This window comes from Hyalella azteca, unplaced genomic scaffold, assembly GCF_000764305.2.
Source record: "Hyalella azteca isolate HAZT.00-mixed unplaced genomic scaffold, Hazt_2.0.2 contig4931, whole genome shotgun sequence".
NCBI classification, from domain to species: domain Eukaryota; kingdom Metazoa; phylum Arthropoda; class Malacostraca; order Amphipoda; family Hyalellidae; genus Hyalella; species Hyalella azteca.
This window is the reverse complement of record NW_025935139.1, coordinates 31356-50550: the sequence shown is the minus strand read 5'-3', so window position 1 is coordinate 50550 and position 19195 is coordinate 31356. Positions and strand designations below refer to the sequence as shown.

The following is a 19195-nucleotide window of genomic DNA, read 5'->3' as shown; positions in this document are numbered from 1 at the left end:
TTACAAATTCAATTCTACAATTGAAACCTTCCGGCTAATGATGATTAAAAGTTTCTCTTTTTATCATCACACTAAACCTAGGGAGGAAGCAAACTAATTACCAAATTCGAGATACCCAAAAAATTAAGCGCAAGAATCACCTAGCTTAATTTACGTTTGCTAAATTTTATAGCCAAGCGCAATTTTTTGTCCCCTCTTAAATTGTTAGTTAATTTGTCTCATATCTGGTTACCTCATCCAATTTTTCTTTTTCTTATTCTAAACGTGCACTAAAAACAATCCAAGTTCGCATAAATAACTAGTTACACTTGAAGGCGATAATATTAGCCCAATACAAGGACAACATAAATAATAACACCGTTCTCTGAATGCTTCCATACTCTCCCATCTTTTAAAATGTAATGTCGTGCTGTAATTTTTCTGATTTTAGGTAACAGTTGAAAAACTCAAAAATATGGTAATAACGCGATTCGTTGTACTTAGGATCAGAATGTTCGTTACTTCTTACCTCGCGCCTCACAAAGTTCACTCTCGTACCTTGACCTCTTCCATTCCAAGCAAAATAAGAACGAACAATCGTGACTACATGGCTGTGTGGACAACATTTTTTTTCATTAATAACCGAGAACTGTCTCATGGCAAGGCAGGCAGGCTTGAGCCCCAACTACTTCGCACACTCCCGTTCATTGGGTGTGTGTCATGGTGAGTAGGTTGCGGGAGGATCTTCGCAGAGGCGGAGTCGCCTTTTGTGTGCCCTGTAGACAGAAAATGCAAGCTATTTGAGCAATTTCGATACCCGCAAGACACAAATGAAAAACAGAACATCCTGCGTACAGTCTGATTCCCTACGCCACCGCGCCCTTTAGTCAGATTACTCACCCTCCTAAAAAGCGTCGCTGCAAATGCCTCACACAGCCTCGTAACATTCTTGTGGAAGCCTGTCAGAGTCCCAAAATGCTTACACGAAAGCCTCTCTGAATAAAAACGTCTCCTTCCAAAGCTCAATCTATCAAGTGCAATCCAAATCCAAAGCGTCAACACCAAAATATTTCTGCCTAAGACCTCAACGGATAAGCTTTACACATCGCTGCCTTAGTTATCCCCTCTCAAACCCAATCAAAACTACATTTTCTTATACCAAAGTTTTCTATCGCTCACAATAACTGCACTTAAATCGAGCTTTGTCTAATAAAGAACCTTTCTCCCAAAGAAGCTTTCCTTCCTATAAAAAATTCGAGGTTTCTCAGCGCTATATCTCTCGAAAAAGTTCTGTTGGCTACACAGCGGCGTGTACGTTACCATCCTGGGAACCACTCTCCTGGAAACATCAATTGGCTTCAGTTAAATTGTGTAGAGATAAACTTATCTACCGAATGGCCGTCCTACTATCATTGATTACGCTAGGAAATCAAATTCTACAACGGTTTTCAACATCCAGCCCCTGTAGCCTCGAGTGACTCGCAGCTCCTACGTCGCACCTGATCATCTCTGATATTTTTAAGGGGACCGCCCTAGCATACGAAAACTTCTACAGTTATTATCCGATTGTCATGAAACTTCACATACATACGTAAAATGTAAAAAAAAAACATTTTGCTCCTATGAATTTTTCGAAAAAAATTGATAGAAAACGTGAAACTCATAGAAAACGGCTAAAAAGGGGTACTTTAGAAAATCTATCTCCTCCCACAAATATCATCCTACAACATCGAGACTCAGACACGTATCAATCGATTCGTAAAGACCATATCTATTGACTCTAACATCACTTTTTTCATTTGCCATCTAGTTTTTTTTATTGCGTTTTTTTCTCTTTTTCCCATTTTTTCTCACTTTTCACCCCTCCCCTCCCTTCTCCCCCATATAAAAAACGAACCAGACCGAAATTCAAAAAAGTGATGTTAGAGTCGATAGGCCTGGTCTTTACGAATCGAATGGTATATGTCTCATTGCTGTAGCTTGAAAACTGTAGGAGGAGATAGATTTGCCGTGAGAGCAGTATGAGGTTTTCAGCACGGCCAAAAGACTGCCCGCGCGGCACTTAAATAGACATAAAAGAGTCGCAACGCAGCCAAGATACCGTAACTTAGCCTTAAACCATTCAAGAAGGTATGGAGCAACTGGCTGCACACCTTTCACGTCGCTGTCATGATGGGCACTGAGAGGTTTGGCTTCAGCTCGCAGTTTTAGTAGTCACGCCCCATAATTAGTGCCTTCGGAATTACTTAAGGCCGCCCCCACCTCCCCCCACCCCCCGTTTTATGGGGCGTGGTGCAGTAAAAAATGGAGGTACAAAGATGGGTGTACCACCAATCGATGCGTAAGAAAGTGCTCTTTCAAACAAGACTATGCCCACTTTAGTGCCTTGATTGGCTGCTTAATGCCAGGCCTTCCTTTGTGGAGTGACCAGCGCGTCATTTATCCTCGTAGAGTTTTGTTAAGGGACCTAAAACCCGCCTCCCTTTGAGGAGCTGTCACAAAGTCATTTTTCGACGTACAGGGACGATACTTATACCGTTCGATGCGCAAGAAAACAACCTTTAAGATGAGATAAGAAACAGAAAAACTCAAAGTCTTCAAATTTTAGCTAGGGCGGTCCCCTTAAATCTACAAAATATATGCTGCACGGAAAAAGCTAGTATGTGAATAGAGGGATCCCGCATCATCCTCACCTATCAACATACCACTGAAAAATGGAAGTTGTGTGAATAATGAATTCATATTAAGTCTCGCACTCTTATTCCCCGCCGCCTTATTCTCATCAGACGCAATCTCAACCTCTCAACCAATTGGGAACCCAGTTATACATTTTTTTTCATCTCCATCTGTTACTTTATTTTCTTTCTCCTATTTCTGGCCACTTTGCTTTACGTTTTCTCCGACTATTGAATCAAAAGTGGATCAATGAACGCACTTGCGCACTTGCTTAGGTGCTAAATTCTGTATGTTTTTATGAAAGACAATCATACCGCTTAATACAGTAAATATGAAATCTTCGTGTAGAAGTAATGGCCTAAAATTTCCCGCAAATATGTATACTTTTGAGAGTTTGGTGATGTCGACAATTGGTGATTGTCTAAAATGTTAAGAAGTATGGAACAATTTAAAATTCTAAGAGTAAATGAAATGAATCAGAATAAATGCCCTGGATTATGAGTGACTAATATGATATTTAAGTAAATTTAAGTACGTATCTGCCCACGATAAAAATATCCTGAAACCAAATGAAAGAAGAATGCGTTCAATGGACATTAAAATGGTAAGTTTTAGAGAAAATACTTGTAGGGTTGCCCGTTCTTCAACGCATAAAATTATTCAGCGGAATTATACGAGATTCGACGGCAGGCAAAATGAGTGTGACATCGTTGTCCCATCGTTATCTTTGAAAGATATGTCCACAACCTGAAATTTGTTTCCAAGAGTATAGTTCTAGGTTGGTGAGACTTCCACCCCACCTTTGAATAAAACCTTTTAAACTCTGCAAAACCTGAACTCCTATATATAATGCCAGAATTTTCCAAACTTGGGTAAATCACCCCTTATAGGATTACTTGTCCATTTTCGAAGGGAATGTAGTGGTAAAACAAAGAGTAAAATATTTAAATCCGTCATATGATAAATTTTAATGATAACATGTAATGGGTGAAAATAAGTTATGCATTCCTCCATCCATACCCATGGGGCTCGGTGCGAGTGGCGCCTGCATCGTTCGTCCTGATGTTCCTCTCGTGTAGCAGCATCAGCAGCAGTCGCTCCTCCTCCTCGCTTAGCGCGGACTGGCAAAGTTCAATTCCCAAAAACCTATGATCAGAAATAAAATGAATGTTAATAATGTGATACTAGAACAACACACTAAATGCCGAAAAGGAATGAAAATCAAAAACTCTCTGCGGCGAAAAATATAATTAGGGAAAGTCGGATATTTTTAACCAGCAAAATGCGGCCTGAAAGGAAAATTAGGATTCGAGTTCATCTTATCGAACCTGAAAAAATTCACAACGCCAGAATCATAACCTTTAGCACGCAACTGCACCCGTTGTTGCGGGACGTATAGGCTACATTTATATTACTTGAGGGTCTCTGTCGGCTGGCCCGAAACACACTAGGATGACGAATAAACTAAAAAAGTGTAAGGGGACTGAATATATTTCCTGCCTTCAGATGTTAATGGGATTGCAACCAAAGTCGAGGATAAATTCGTGGCCAACAACAAGAACGCTCACGGTACAACAGGGGTCATGTTTGAAACTATGATTGGCGAACAGACTACATTACGGTTGAAAAGCAGGCCCCATATACAGTGCCAACTAATCCTGACAGTTAATATCTGAGCTAAACTTCTGAATAATGAACCCTACGTTCCAATGAAGATGCTTCCGTATAATTATCATCTTCCGTCACGTTGGGAGATGTGCGGTTGCTTACAACTAAAAGAGCGGCCAAAATTTGGTCCGCCCCAAGATGCTGCAATATCCTCCGGCGTCAAATGCAACACAAAAATAGATAGCAGGTATAGATCAGGCAATTATATTAACACAATTTCATTTGATTAATATGACTGACTTTCCTCGGACATGAACACGACAATATTGTTAATTTACAGCTATCAGTTGCGTTTGGCCTTTAAGAATGATCTACTATATTTAATTATATTTTAGTTACAATACATTGAAATACGTTGGCGTACCACTTTTCAATCGAATTAATTTCGGACAAATTATTTTAATCGAATTGATTTCGTTTCCTTGACAGCTCAAATTTATGGTGGGAAGAGCTTAAGTATTCATCGCGATGTTGGCCACTTCATCAGGCAGATTTTCCGGGATAACCCTGCCGGAGGGCTCGTCAAGGGCCGTTACGCATTTGTTCAGAGTTTCATGCCTGCTCATCATCTGACCCTTGAATGAGGATAACTCGCACTAAACTAACTTCGGCGTCGATCACTCGCTACCCTAACCAACGGAATTGGAAAGTTCAGTTTCCGCGCTCGGCGGGCTGCTCATCTTTTTATAAAATTTAGAACTGTCCGATGAGGAATATCCAGTTTTACTCTATCCAATACCAGGCTCATCATCGATGGTAGATACAGGAGTTACTTCTCAGAGGTTTGGAGTCTCATTTACAACTGCCCAGGCAGCTAGGGCGCTACAAGGTAACTCTACAATGGAGAGCTCGCGGGCGAGAGCAAGGGTTAGTATGTTTGGCACGCATTTGTCACCGGCTCCCGGTATACGGGGAAAAACGCAGGTGCAACATCTTTTTCTTTTGAAAAATAACCATAAATATTAAGTACATGTTGTTCTGGGCCATTAGACGAAAGTATCCGAGCATTCGTATGAATCGCTTTGTCGTAATGACTCACGCGCAGCAGCGAGCTCCAATAAGAATTTGCTTCTGAAATAGCGACATTTAATGTATTTGGCGCACGACCAGTATTAACGCTGGAAGACAATTAGCCATAAAGATTGAATGTGACAACTTGCACTGCAATTTGTGAAGGATTTTCTATTCTATTAGAGTAAGAAAACATCACAGATCGTTGTCTTTTCAATAAAAAATTGCAATATGACGGAAAAGTGTAAAATGACGAAGTCTAATTTGCGGCATCTCTGGCTATGGTCGTGCGCTTGCCTCAAGACAATGCTTCAAGCAGCAAGTCGTTAAATATGTCTCCTGGCCATTCAAGGTTAACAATGACATTCTGACACTAACTTTTAACGCGGAGAAATCTTCTACAGTTTATGTAACCTTTAGTGCTAATTTAAATTCACAGAATCTCAAACTACAGAAACTGGTTATCCATCATATATATGCCGCGTCAAGCCGAACAAATACGTAGCGGGACGAATACGCGACCTTGGCAGTTAAAGGTTTCTGCCAGCGGGCCCGAACATACGTGGTTGGAAATGAACAAATTACAAGCTTGCAACGGACTCAAAATATATTCATAAAGGGAATGATCATGAAGACCTTATACAGTGATGATATGCGACGGTACAAGTGGAAAAATGGCAATCAGTCTAACACCTAGTCAATGATAACAGTTCAGAGTTGAATCCAGATAGTGATTAAGAAACCAGACGTCCAAAGGAAGACGTGTCAAATACTTCTTATCATCGGTCATGTTCAGAGAAGTGCGGCTGCTAACAACGAATAGCGCGGCCAAAAATTGGCTCGCTCCAGGGTAAGTTACACTGGCAGAAGCGAAAATGAAATAATAGTCGTTCTCACGACCCGCATTCAGCTGCTTTTGTTGGTCTTTGCTGCATTCCTCTACCAAGCATTTTCGAAACAACTTCAGTCAGTGTGATAAAAGTCTGAATGTTATAAAGTTTTCTCTCATGAACAGTGACTAAGGAAACTTTTATTCCATCCGTATGTATAATAGACAATTTTTCTATACTGAAGTCAATGTTTACTTAATAATGAATTATAATTATGTGACTGACTTCTTGCATCTTGGTGCATAGATCAGCACCGTCTTGGCCACGTCCTCCCAGGTGCCAGCACCGGGGCTGAGAACCTGCAGCACAGGAAGAGGCAGCGCAGGTAGAGGCGCTGCTGCAACAGCCGTGTCAAGTACGGGCGTGCAAACGCCTGTTGGGAATATGGAATTAAATTACTTTTTCAATCTATATTTCACAACATAAGTTCACTGTGTGCGAGAGAAATGGATGAACTGTGCAGTTGGAATGGAATGGATAAATGGAAGACTGCGCAGTTTTGATTCCGTCTGGAAGACGTTACAGTTGCAGCGATAACTGCGCTGGAAAGCATGGATCTCCTTAAACTGTGCAGACAAGTTGGCGCATGTCAACGGTTGCACCGTTTTCCGAATTCTAGTATTAATTCATAAGCACTTTGAAAATATCTTTGAAAGTACTCCAATATAGGTACAAAATTTGTTGGTAGTGTATAACAATATCAAAGGGAAGAGTCACAAAATCATGATTAAAGTTCTCTCTCAAATCTCACCGTGAAACGAGAAACTATTTCAAAGGATTATTTAAAGGGGAAAACAAGCTGCGCCGGAATACAAGATTGGAGATGTCAAATCGAAGTGCAAGGATTCTTATCTGATAGTTTTTAAAAAGATCAGTTAAAATAATATCCAGTAATTAATTCAATCTATGTCTCAAAATATTCCAAAATAGCGCACTAAATCAGAATAAATCATCAACTGAGGACGTACCTATTTGTTTACAAAGAAAGAAAACACAGCAAGAGTTCTCACAAAAAGAACAATTAGAAAGAATGAAAAAAGGGAAAATAGTATAAGATGCGTTTGCTCGTATTTAAAGGTGACAGGGGTTACAGTTATGGGCATGCAAACATGCGAAGGTAAACAAGCTGTAAAGCTTGAAGCTTAATTAGTTAATAGAGAAGGTCAACGGCAAAACCCCAAAGGGCTCAACTTAAGGCGTAAAGCCAGTAAGATTATTTTTAAACGAGCAAACACTGAAGCGCGAATAAGCAATTTTAAAGAACTTAACAAAATGAAATCACATTTGCACCACTTAAAATCAGGAAAAATCACAAGATTTCTCTAATGGAAGGAAATTATTCCAAGTATTAGATCCGCACAATCGTTGGTTTGAAGCAATAATGACAGCGATTGGACTGAACAACGACTTTCTCGCCTCAGTCCAATCGACTATCGTATAGCGTATGCGCAATAATGAAGTAATTAAATAATAAATTTTGAAAGCTGCCTTTTGAGGAGCCATTACCGCAACCGCCTTGAATGCTGGGTACTTCTGAAACGTTCCCATCTTCTCTTTTTAGGAAGACACAATGCCAACATTGACCACATTAGTACCTCCTCCATGACGATATCACTCAAAAATGTGCGATATATACATATGTACAAATATATCGGCACCTTCTAGACACTTCAAAAATTTGCAACCTTTTCATTCCGTCTTACGTATGCGCAGGTCAAAACGTAGCGTTTGGACCGACTGTTAAACTTTGACCATGCATTTATATACATGGGTGCATGCCCAAGCTGCCAAAAATAAAATGAAGTTCGTAGCCCTATAGATACGGTCACACTTTTTCATTCTCACTGTGACGTAAATAAACTGCAATGGCAGGAATCAAAACCAACGTTTCGCACTTCCGTTTATCATTGGCAGATAAAATTTCGGTAACGTTGATCTGCAGCAAATAACACCAATGAAATTCATGTACAAATCTCGGTTAGAGCTTTTGTTGCTATATTTAAAATTACTTTCAGATGAAGTCATGTAACAGCTGCGAGTTGCTTAGAAGAAACGCTAGTGCTCAACCGGCTTATTAGCAAAATTCTTTGCCGACAGTATAGAGCAGCGTGAGTCACGGGGGAGCATGCTAAACGCCACCCAAAAAAAAAACATAAAAGGACTTAACCTAACCTCATAGGCTGCAGGTAGTTAGAAATGCGGTCCAAGTGTGCTGGTAGAGGCAGTCATTGGCTGCAAGAAAGTTGTTAGCCGGGACAGCGTGAATGGGTTAGGCCAGAAGAGGTTAGGCCGGAGTAGGTGCAGCCGGATAAAGAGTGCATATTCAAAGTAGAAAGTAGCCTGCTTATGAGCGAGCATGCTTAATTAAGCATTAGCTGACGACCTATTGCACAATTATCTTTCGGCAGTGTGTCGTTTGTCTGCGGCTTCTAGCTACGAAGCTAAGTAAAGTTAATGAGTGATGAAATTGGGCGTTGGCTCCAGTGCTTATTTACGAGTAAGATTTGCGGCCTGCGCTGCGCCCCCGAGTCATGAAGCCATTCTGATAACAGGAACTAGTCTGACATTTTAGGCATGAAACGACAAGATCTTACTTTCCCCCAATTGAGGGACTCCAATAAGCAAATGGCATCAATGCGATAACGAAACGAATATAATGAAGAGAAAAAACTGGAGTGCGAAGCATAAATGGTATGAAGCCGTAGGAGCAGCGAGTTACTTAGATTTTTGAATCCAAAGGCGTTTCGAACAATGTAATCTTAGAATCCATTTGAGATGAACTCATGATTATAATATTTACCATACACGGAAAAGAAGATGCATATGAGTGACGCTTACGGTGGGCGGGTATTTGAAATTCCAGGCTGTTCTACTAACACATCAATACATGTGATGCGTACTGGCTGCTCCCACTGAGAATACTTACGCAGTTCAGCGTATTTCCCGTGCAGTGCGCTGAGGTTGAGCGGCGCCTCGACCCTGATGTGTATGGACGCTGAAGCCGCGGCCGCTGAAGCTAGCGCCGCGATGCCTGCATCCGTCCTGATGTGCCCCTGGAAACTTTTGAGCTCGGAACTGCAGGAAGTTAAGAATGTATGAGAGTTGGAACTAATTACTAAATGAGCAGGAATTATTTATGGCATGTTTATACGAGACAGAACTTTCAATTTAGAAGAGTCAGTTACCCATTTCATGATATTTCGCGAATGAATTCATTTCACAAGTTCTTGCTCTTGATGTATTGCCGCAATTTGGAAGGAGAATATACTGAATGTAAAATATTTACAGACAACACCTGCCTCGGTTACTTGTGGATTCCTGATGATCTTCGAACAATTCTTTTTAAAGAATGGTAGTATTAGAATGTTAAGTTTTCTATCGTTAGTCAGAGAAAGACCCATTTAAATTTCCATGAAACAAAGAACCACTCATACCCTGTTTCGATATCTGAAATATATAACATTTTAAATAACATTAAATGCTACTTTTCAAATCGCTAGTTCAGCTTCTACTTCTTGAATTGAAAAACAATTCATTAAAAAAATTTAACTCAACCCTCGTTTAGCTCGGCCTCGTAATGTCGTTAAGAATCAATTTAATTTTCAGAGACAGATAATATCCAATACGATTTGTATTGAGGATACGCTCACGAATCAAACTTATTTTCAATACCCTTCTCTAAATACACTAACATGTTTTGAAAAATAACATATAAATAAGGAAAAGTGACTCGTTGCGTGTCATGCCAAGGCTCGTTACAAAATCAGATACGGAAAATATTTTCAGTATATTTCGAATGACTCGTGAAATTGAATGCTAGTAGAAGCTCGAATGTTATTCAGAGATATCACAAGCTAGTAACTTGAACACCGACCTATCGAAGCTATAATCGTTTCGAGAACGCAGCCCGAGCAAATAATATTGTAAGACGTATGATTCACCTGCTGCAGATTAGAGGCTGCAGAACATCATCACATGGTGTAAAATCAGGGCTCGTGTCCAGAATTTTCAGATGGATTCCTCCGGTATGATGCTTTAAAACCTGTTTCCAAGCTGGGCTTCTCAAAGCTTCCAACGAAGCCTTCACCTTGACGAGCGTGTCTTCCGCGTAAGGCAACATCAGTGCAACCGCTTCCAGGTCCCGTCCTGCAAAAGACAACTTGGCAAATAATGAATGAATCGAATATATGAACGTACATGAACTCCCAGCATAATCACCTACCTATTCAGCAAATCCCTTGCATGTTTTGCATACAAAACAAAAAAAATACACTTCAGGGTCAATGGACGCATGACACTCACTGCTCTGGATAATGAACTGCTCGTCTTCCTTCCGAGTTATTCGAGCAGCGAACTCGGCGAGCGCGGGCTCGTGAGGACGGCTCAGCAGCACCTCCCACCAGTGCCGCGCTGAGGCGCCCGCTTCCTCCATCGCCCTCCTCAGTTCCGGCCACTGGGCCTCGAAGTCCCCGGCGTCCCGGGACTGTAGCTGAGCGATGACTTGCTGCACGGCACTCGCAGTCCTGCGAATAAAGTCGTCTGGACACTCACTCCAATTGTAGAGGCTTAACTCATAATATGTTTATTGTGCCAAAACATAAAGTAAAGTACAGTCAAAGGTTCAAAGTATTTCAAAATGTCTTACTACCGAAATATTACGCGCATAAACAGGTCTGGAAATAACACTTTATACTGAATTAACCCCAATATGAACGACACGCATACTCTATGGTCTCTTGGCAGACATTTTGAGAATCTTGAATCGAGGAAGTTATTTGACTCACCCGAATTTAACCGCAACCTGAAGTTTAGTACACCCAGAAAACTCGTCTCGTGGACACCCAACACCCAGCAAGAAAAGTCAAGATCACGCCACACTCACTCGAAAAAGTCAGGCAGGTCATCTGCCACAAGATCACACCACACTTACCAGATAAAGTCAGGCGGGTCCTCTGCCACAAGATCACACCACACTTACCAGAAAAAGTCCGGCAGGTCGTCTGCCACAAGATCACAAAACACTTACCAGATAAAGTCAGGCGGGTCCTTTGCCACAAGATCACAGCACACTTACCAGAAAAAGTCCGGCAAGTCGTCTGCCACAAGATCACAAAACACTCACCAGATAAAGTCAGGCGGGTCCTCTGCCACAAGATCACACCACACTTACCAGAAAAAGTCCGGCAGGTCGTCTGCCACAAGATCACACAACACTTACCAGGAAAAGTCCGGCAGGTCTTCTACCACAAGTTCACACCACACTTACCAGAAAAAGTCCGGCGGGTCCTCTACCACAAGATCACACCACACTTACCAGAAAAAGTCCGGCAGGTCGTCTGCCACAAGATTACACCACACTTACCAGAAAAAGTCCGGCAAGTCGTCTGCCACAAATAGCTCCACGAGCCCTTCCCTGCTCGGTGGCAGGGAATAGAAGTATTATGAAACTAATGTTCAACCAAAAATAAGGTATAAAATAGATTAGTACCTAATTGGTAATAATAATTGACACAGTATTTCATTGATTGTAGAATTCAATAATAATTCATCAGGATATTTTTTCTCTGGCCTTACTCACTGATTTTTTACTTAAACAACACTGGTTTGCCATATATTCGTACAGAATTGGTTAATTAACAATATTTATCCGAATTAAAAAAGGTTCTAGCGGTGTTTGTTTTATTTCCTATTCCGTTTATCACTGTCGACTTGTAAATAATTGCCAAAAATTATGTATGAAATAACCATCAAGCCAATAGGATTCTATTGACATTTTTATGGTTTAAATTACCGATTCTTCTACAGAATATAAATAACTTGGAAGTAAAATTGTAAGTCTGGCATTTGTCGCGAGAAGCCCTCAAGAACGCGTGCCTGCCTCTATGAATCGACACATGCGTCCAACACAGGTATTGTGAACGACGGTATTAGTAAAAAAAATGAGGTTGCACTGCTTATGTAATCGATGTAGAAATATACCGCAAGTATTTCTTGATTTAATATTCGCTTCACTTGATCATGTGAAAACAACAACAGGAATGGGTCTGAAGATTATGAGACTTACCCGTTCTTTGTGAAGCGCGTCTGCCCGCCTCCGATGCTTCTGATGCCGTCGCTGTGCAGTTGCAGCAGCAGCTGCCATACCTCGTCCTCCTCTAGCCCGCATTTTGGCAGTCTTATTTTGCCAAGTCTGCAAAAGGAACAAAATATATGCCTCACAATATCATCAATGATACCACCTGGTTGTCATAGCGTATTATTGTAGATGCAATAAAACATAAACTTCTATTTATTAAAAATGAAAAGGTTTTATTATAAAGTCGCCTGATGAACAAATGCAACATGGAGGCGTTGCGAGCTTGTCGGTTAACAGGGTGACCGTTTACTTTAGACGGAGCCTAGCGACAATCTGGTTCGTTTATTGTAGCTTATTCGAAGAAACAAGAACCTGAATATTATGTTTCGGGATTTTCAATCTCAAGTGTTCAGGAGAGTATTTTAAGTTCCTATGCGGCATTCTCATGTCGACTGAATAACCTTCTGGTGTGCGGGGCGATTGTGCAAATGGCCCTGGCGATCGTCTCGCGGCTGCCGGGCTTGGCGTCAAGTACCCAGAGTTGCGGCGGAGGATAGGCAGGCAGACGCCCCTCAGCAGCATCGGGCTCACGTGTCTCGAAACCATCGTCTTGCTTCTCTGGACGCAGCGAGAACCGAGTTGGCTGGAGCACGGAAGCCCAAGAATCTTCCAGTGGACGGATTTTTGCCACTGCGAATGAAACAAAAACCAAACTCATGCTAATGAGCTGCAGAAGAAATTGCATTAAGTTGTCCCAAGCCTAAAATTTTGGCATTACGTCCATACAACTCGCTCAGAACTTACGTGATCTCACCTAATATTTTTTATGATTCAGTATAGGGTGTTGGCGAAATAATTTCAGAAGCATACCTGTACACACCTCAGCTTAGGCACTTGCAAAGAATCCCACTTAAAATTCCTAATAAATTCGATACAATAGGAGCCTGCAGTGTCAAAATGACGCTTTTGAATCTCTGGCATATATTGGGAGCTACAGATACAGTACCGCCGTGCGGCTGGCTGCAAGCATGTACACTACATTTTGACCTGAAATATTTCACTGCCCTGTTGCTGTGAAATTCCTGTGGCAGCAATTGACATGTTGCCGAATCCCATCTGACTCATAAACAACTTCAACATACATGGTGGCAGTGCGAGCTAGTCGGTTAACAGCGTGACCACTTAGACGGAGCCTGGCGACAGTCTGGTTCGTTCTTTGTAGTTTATTCGAAGTAATAAAAATTCGAGTATTATGAAGATTTTTATGTTTTAAATTACTAATTGCTTTGTGTTTCATGATATCAGTTTCCTTATGTGGTTAGTAATATGAATAATCGATTTTATAATATTATTAAAATTATTTCGGATGAAAGTCCCGGAAATTCTGCAACTACTGAATTCTATAAGCGTAGTGAGTTAAAGCAGCAACGCATCTCATAGGAGTCCTTGAATGGGTTCGAAGCTCGATCGCCGACTTTCAGGATAGTTCGACCGGAGCGTTTGAGCAGTTCGTGGCGTCTCATGATTAATCCTTGACGATGCTATTTTTGTAATTAATGTAATGTTTTACACCGATATGGAACTATACAAATGTACAGTAAAATCATAGTTTGGGCAGAAGCGTTGCAAAATTTTATGCACCTATTTATTTGTTCTATTCAAGGGCATTAGGAAGCGCTTGAACAACAATTAAATTTAATAAATGTTAAAACATTATTCTTGCCACTGCCAAAACGGGTCTGATTTGATGCCTGCATGCCACCAGTCGCGACCAACGACAGAAGCATGATTACCGCGCCAAGTCTGCTCATGCAGCGCTCCTGTAGGCAAAGTACCCACCTAGAGCTAAAAGGTATCCCAACAACCATCAAAGCTTTTTCAGGTGAACGGCAGAGTATCGATCACAAAGCTCAAAAAATGTCAGCACCTACCCAAACTCTTATATTTGCCCTGTAGAGCGTTCAAGTTGAGCGGGGCAGAGAGTGAAATGGAAAGTTCAGTAGTGGCCGCCGTGGACACAGAAGCCACAGCGGAGACGCTGGCAGCACTGCTGATACTGCCCACCAACTCGGTAAGCAGACACCTGCGCGTGGCAAGCGTCATTTTAGAAACTAACAACACCACGTGTCACTGTCAGTAAAGAAGCTAGTAAATGTAAGGGTGAATGTCAGTACGGAAATGACCTATAAATTAAATATAATAACTAGAACCCATACGTAGCAATGACAGCATAGTAACTGACACTAAAAATATGATTGCTAACTGCAGAATGTTCTTGCAAGCGCTTTTGTATGAGCCAATACCTAAGGGCTAGCTCAAGTTGATTTAAAAATTGGCTAATTTTACGCACTAGCAGATCTGTTCATTGATAAATAAAAATCGTCAATGAAATTAATGTCTATTGTCCTGGTAACTAGAGTTCTCGTTAGTAGACTATTATTTACGTGCTCATGAATCAATTAAATTCTTAAAAGAGAAGCGTCACTAGCCTGGAACCCTTTAGGCAGCCAAGCAGATCTTCACATGGTGCTCGTGTCGCGACGGAACTATCCTCGAGGTGCAGCTCAAGTTGTCCTCGGTATAGGCTAGTCAATCCAGACCAGCTAGAGTCAGCAGCGGCCAGCTCAGCAGGCGGCAATTTGATGTTGATGAGACGAGGTTGCTCGTGGGGCAACATTAGTGAAACTGCTACCAAACTGCAAACTGCAGACAGAGAGGTCATTGACGCCTTTGGAGATGTGATTTGAGATTTGAATTATGGGTGAGAAAATGAAAGAGAGATCTGATCTCCAATCTGGTTTGCTATAGAACTTCTCACTTCTGGCATGCAGCATCTAAAACTAAGATCCGCAGTAATCTTAACAACGGTCTCCTACCTAGTCAAATGTCGCAAATGACCAACTCGTTAACCTGACCCACCGGAGCGAACGGTCCATTCATCTGTCGCTGTGATCGTGATCTTGGCCACGTGTTTCGCCAGCTCGATGAGGCCAGGACCCTGGAGCAGCAAGTTTTGCCAGTCATCGCAACTGTAGAGCCCAGTTTCGGTAATGACTTCCCTCAGTTCAGGCCAGTGGCGTTTGAACAGCAATGGACTGCTGCTTAGGTCCTGCATGACGTACGGCAATACATCCAGGAAGCTGCAATAGAATTAATATAAATTAATCATATGATATATTTATAGAACTTAGTTGCTAGCATAAATCGAAATAGGGGATTAAGCATATGCTATTAAGAGGAGTATATGCATTTCAAAGTAATCAGATAAAATATTGGGAATGACATGAAATTGAAAATTTATCGATATGCTTCTCTGAGTAGGTTCACAAAACTATAACTTGATTTTCTGTTACGGAGAAATGCGAGTAGATCTTATTTTAAAACCAATTATTTATCAGAAGATGAACTACCAATTTCAGTTTAGTTTTTCGAGACTAGGAGCAACTTTGCATTTCCAGGAAATAAGTTTATCAAAGATTTTCTTAACCGATTTTGCTTCAAGTTCCATTCAATATAACGAATGAGTTTTTGCGCTATATTAAATACAGCTCTCTCGTGAGAATTTTACTTGGGTGCTGCACGTAGTAACTTTAGGTATTGAAATAATTCCAAGATTAGCCCCAGACTTTGGTTCTCTGAATGGGCAATTCTTTTAAATATAATTAAGTCATGAACACATTGCACAGTCTACTTGAAAAGAATTTTATAAATCTAGGTTTCACCGTTCAAAGATTGGTTTAATTGTCTAATATGACCACTGGCATGTCGCGCGAAGTCATAATCTCACCTCGTCTTTATCGCCTGTGATGTGCCTAGTATTTCATGGAGAGATTTGTCGTTCTCCAATTCTTCGATAACAAAGAGTGCAGCGAATTTTTCCTGTATTGATTTATGATTGAAAGAGTACGTGGCACCAGTGGTTCCAGGAAAATTTCTTTTGACGGTAAAAATCAGTGAGAGGAAAACTTTCGAGTCAATTGCCATGGCGGCATTGTGTGCGGTCATTTGGTCGTGGCATTCTCGCTCAAACAGCAAAAACTCGTCCTTGGAGAAGGCCATCTTGTCCATGGAAAGATACTTCAAAGCGGACTTGCCGATTACCTTGAAAATCTTGTTGATCAGAACTGATCTATCGGGGACGTGCAAGTCGCACAATTTTCTTTCAATTACAGTCTTGTATAGCATCAACGTGTCCCTTGACAAGTCTTTTGCGCTGTTCCAATTGTCTATCATTTTCGGAGAAGTCAAAAAAATGGTGCAGAATTGAAGTAGAGAAATGGGCAGCGTTATCAAATTTCTAACTTCAGGGTTCAGTTTGGAGAATCGATCCTGCATCGCTGCACAGGAAGATGGGTCATTGGTCAGATTTTGTTTACATCCTCGGATAAACTCCAACTGCTCTGCCAGCTCTGAGAGAGGAGTGATACTGAAATGAGTAAAGCTACTTTGGCGAATGAACTGCTCGAGTTCTTCGATTGCTTTTGGACGAGTCGTGATAATAATGCGTGATTCGGAGTGCCACGTCTTTTGAAACAATTCTCGCAACACCGCCATAGAATTTCCGTTGGCCTCGTCAAATGCGTCGACCAAGAACAGGACGCGAAGATACGAGAGAGTTTGCATAACATTTTCTTTGTCTATTTTTGAGTAAACATTCCCGAAGTGCTCGCGAAAAACTTGATGCAATTTGTTTTTAGTGTCATCCCTGCACTCGATGAAAACAAGAATGTCGAAACTCTGTAGGTAGTCCGGCACTTCGCACTGCAATCCAAAGAACTGTTTGATTAGGTTCTTGAGTAGCGTCGTCTTGCCAGCCGCTGCAACACCGGACACAACAACGACTTTAGTTACAGATTCGAATACTTCCGTGTAAGGATATTTCTTGTCATCTTCATGAGGTAGCGTTAGTTTGAGTGGGTAAAAGTCAGCCGACAGTTTGAGATGACCTACGCCGCAGCTTAAATCGTTGGTGAAATTTTGTAAGATAAGTCTGACGTTTTCTTTTCCTTCGTTACAAAGGCAGTGCGAGAAATAAGTCTGTTCCATGTCACTAGGAGAGAATCCCCTGCTTATGTCGCTTCGCAACTCAAATTCCAGCGCCTTTACCTCACGCCTTGAGAGTTTGTAAAATTTTCCTGCCACTTGAATGAGTTCCAGCAACGTATTGTGCAGTTCTGGAAGTTTTGACGGATTTCTAATTGCGCTGTGCTCATGCGCTATTTCATTTCTTATGTCTTTGACGGCCTCCAATTTAGTTTTCAGTTCTTTGCACTCACTTTCTTCGTATTTTGTTTGGAAGAGTGCAAAGAACAGAGCAAAGAGTTCCGTTGTATCCATATCATCGGGAGAGGTTTTGTCCTGGAACAACTCACGGTATCGCCAGTTCGGACATAACCTCCTCCAGTTACATTCAGAGAAGTTGCTGTGTTTTATTTGCACATATTCCTTATACGAGTGATTTGTTTGCTTATCACTACATTCAATGTTTAATATCTTCCGGACGTACTTCGGAGCAAGCTCCCAACTTCCTTCGACATTTTTTCGGATCGTTTCCATTTCTTGAAGATCGCCATCTGTGCTTGGGGATAAAAAAATGTTATCTTGCACAGAAAATACCAGAAATTTAAAAGCAAAGAAAATAGCCAAAAAGTTCACAATTTCTTATTAGAGAAAACGTTTTGGAGTCCAGCTCTATCGTCAGTTCAAAACCTAGATCACAGGTACAAACGAATAGTAACCTAGGTAAATTGTTCGAATGTGAATTTTAGGTTACTAATTATTTGTACCTGTGTTCTGACTTTTAAACTGACGATGGAGCTGGATTCCGAAACGTTTTTGCTTATAAGAAATGTTGAAGTTTTTGGCTATTTTCTTTGCTTTTAAATTCCTTGTAAAATTGCGATTTAAGCAACCAAGTGATCTTAATACTTATAGCCGACCAAAGCACAGAAAATATTTTTTCAACTTATTTAAAAAAAGAATAATATATTGGTGGCTCGATTTGAGGTAAAGCCATTCGAAATTTTTTAACTTATTTCTTTGTATACAAAAATTTTTTCTGACGTTGTGAATTAGAATTCAATTCTTTGATACTCGGCCAAACATTTCAACAAAAAAACATTTCATTGAATTTTGTCGCTAAGTGGTATAGGGTACTTATACCCAAAACGATTCCATGAGCAGGAATCGTTACCCAGTCAAAGTTTTCGTTCCAATCAGGGTCGCCCCAGTGTTAATGGTGCAGGTGAATCAGGCGCAGATCGGCAACGCACTGTATTTGGCTTCTATTTAGCAGCCTCTTTTAGAAGTCAATTGCACGGTGGGCCGAATCTGCGTAATATGACTAAAAAGAGCAGCTGCCAATCATGACCATCTCCCGCTTTAAAAATGACGTCGATGAATGTACACGCGTACGTTTGCTTTGCAATACGACGGAAAAATGGGAGTCGACTCTAACTTGACGTATAGCATGTGAATTTAGCCAATGATGAACAAATCCATGTCCGTACTATTCAGGAGGCTTGTTTTTAACCTGGCACCTCNACGATGGTAGTGGCTCCCGTCGTCAGTAATGTAGTTGATTCTGTTCAATCGACAAGAATTATAAATGAATAGTAAATCAATAATCATCGTCTAACATAAATTATCTATTAGTCATTAACCCTGAAACCAAACTTATTCATAAACGTAATTCATCAATCAAATCTTACATCTATATGTACGCCAAACATGCGGTATCTAAGTAAATAAGCAAGACCACAATTCTGTTTGGCTTCGTTGTACAGTTTCAAAACTCCGCCTAACAGGAACAAAAACTCAAGCTGAGCTATCTGAAACATGCGTTTTGTCACCTTACATTTGCAGATTGCGGGCTGTAAGCTACATCTGACGTGAT

The 19195-nt window shown here is 41.0% G+C and overlaps 1 protein-coding gene across 1 annotated transcript; it reads right to left on the bottom strand.

The window, feature by feature from the left end:
• Positions 1–259: 259 nt before the first annotated feature.
• Positions 260–17872, bottom strand: LOC108666490. The gene is made up of 13 exons (XM_018153375.2): positions 16088–17872; positions 15220–15440; positions 14790–15003; positions 14232–14383; positions 12762–12990; positions 12289–12414; positions 11587–11637; positions 10527–10747; positions 10166–10370; positions 9151–9299; positions 6450–6597; positions 3676–3801; positions 260–755 (listed from the first exon to the last, which is right to left on the bottom strand). The coding sequence occupies exons 1-13, from the start codon at positions 17854–17856 to the stop codon at positions 698–700; spliced, it is 3669 nt and encodes a 1222-aa protein (XP_018008864.1). The 5' UTR covers positions 17857–17872; the 3' UTR covers positions 260–697.
• Positions 17873–19195: the final 1323 nt, after the last annotated feature.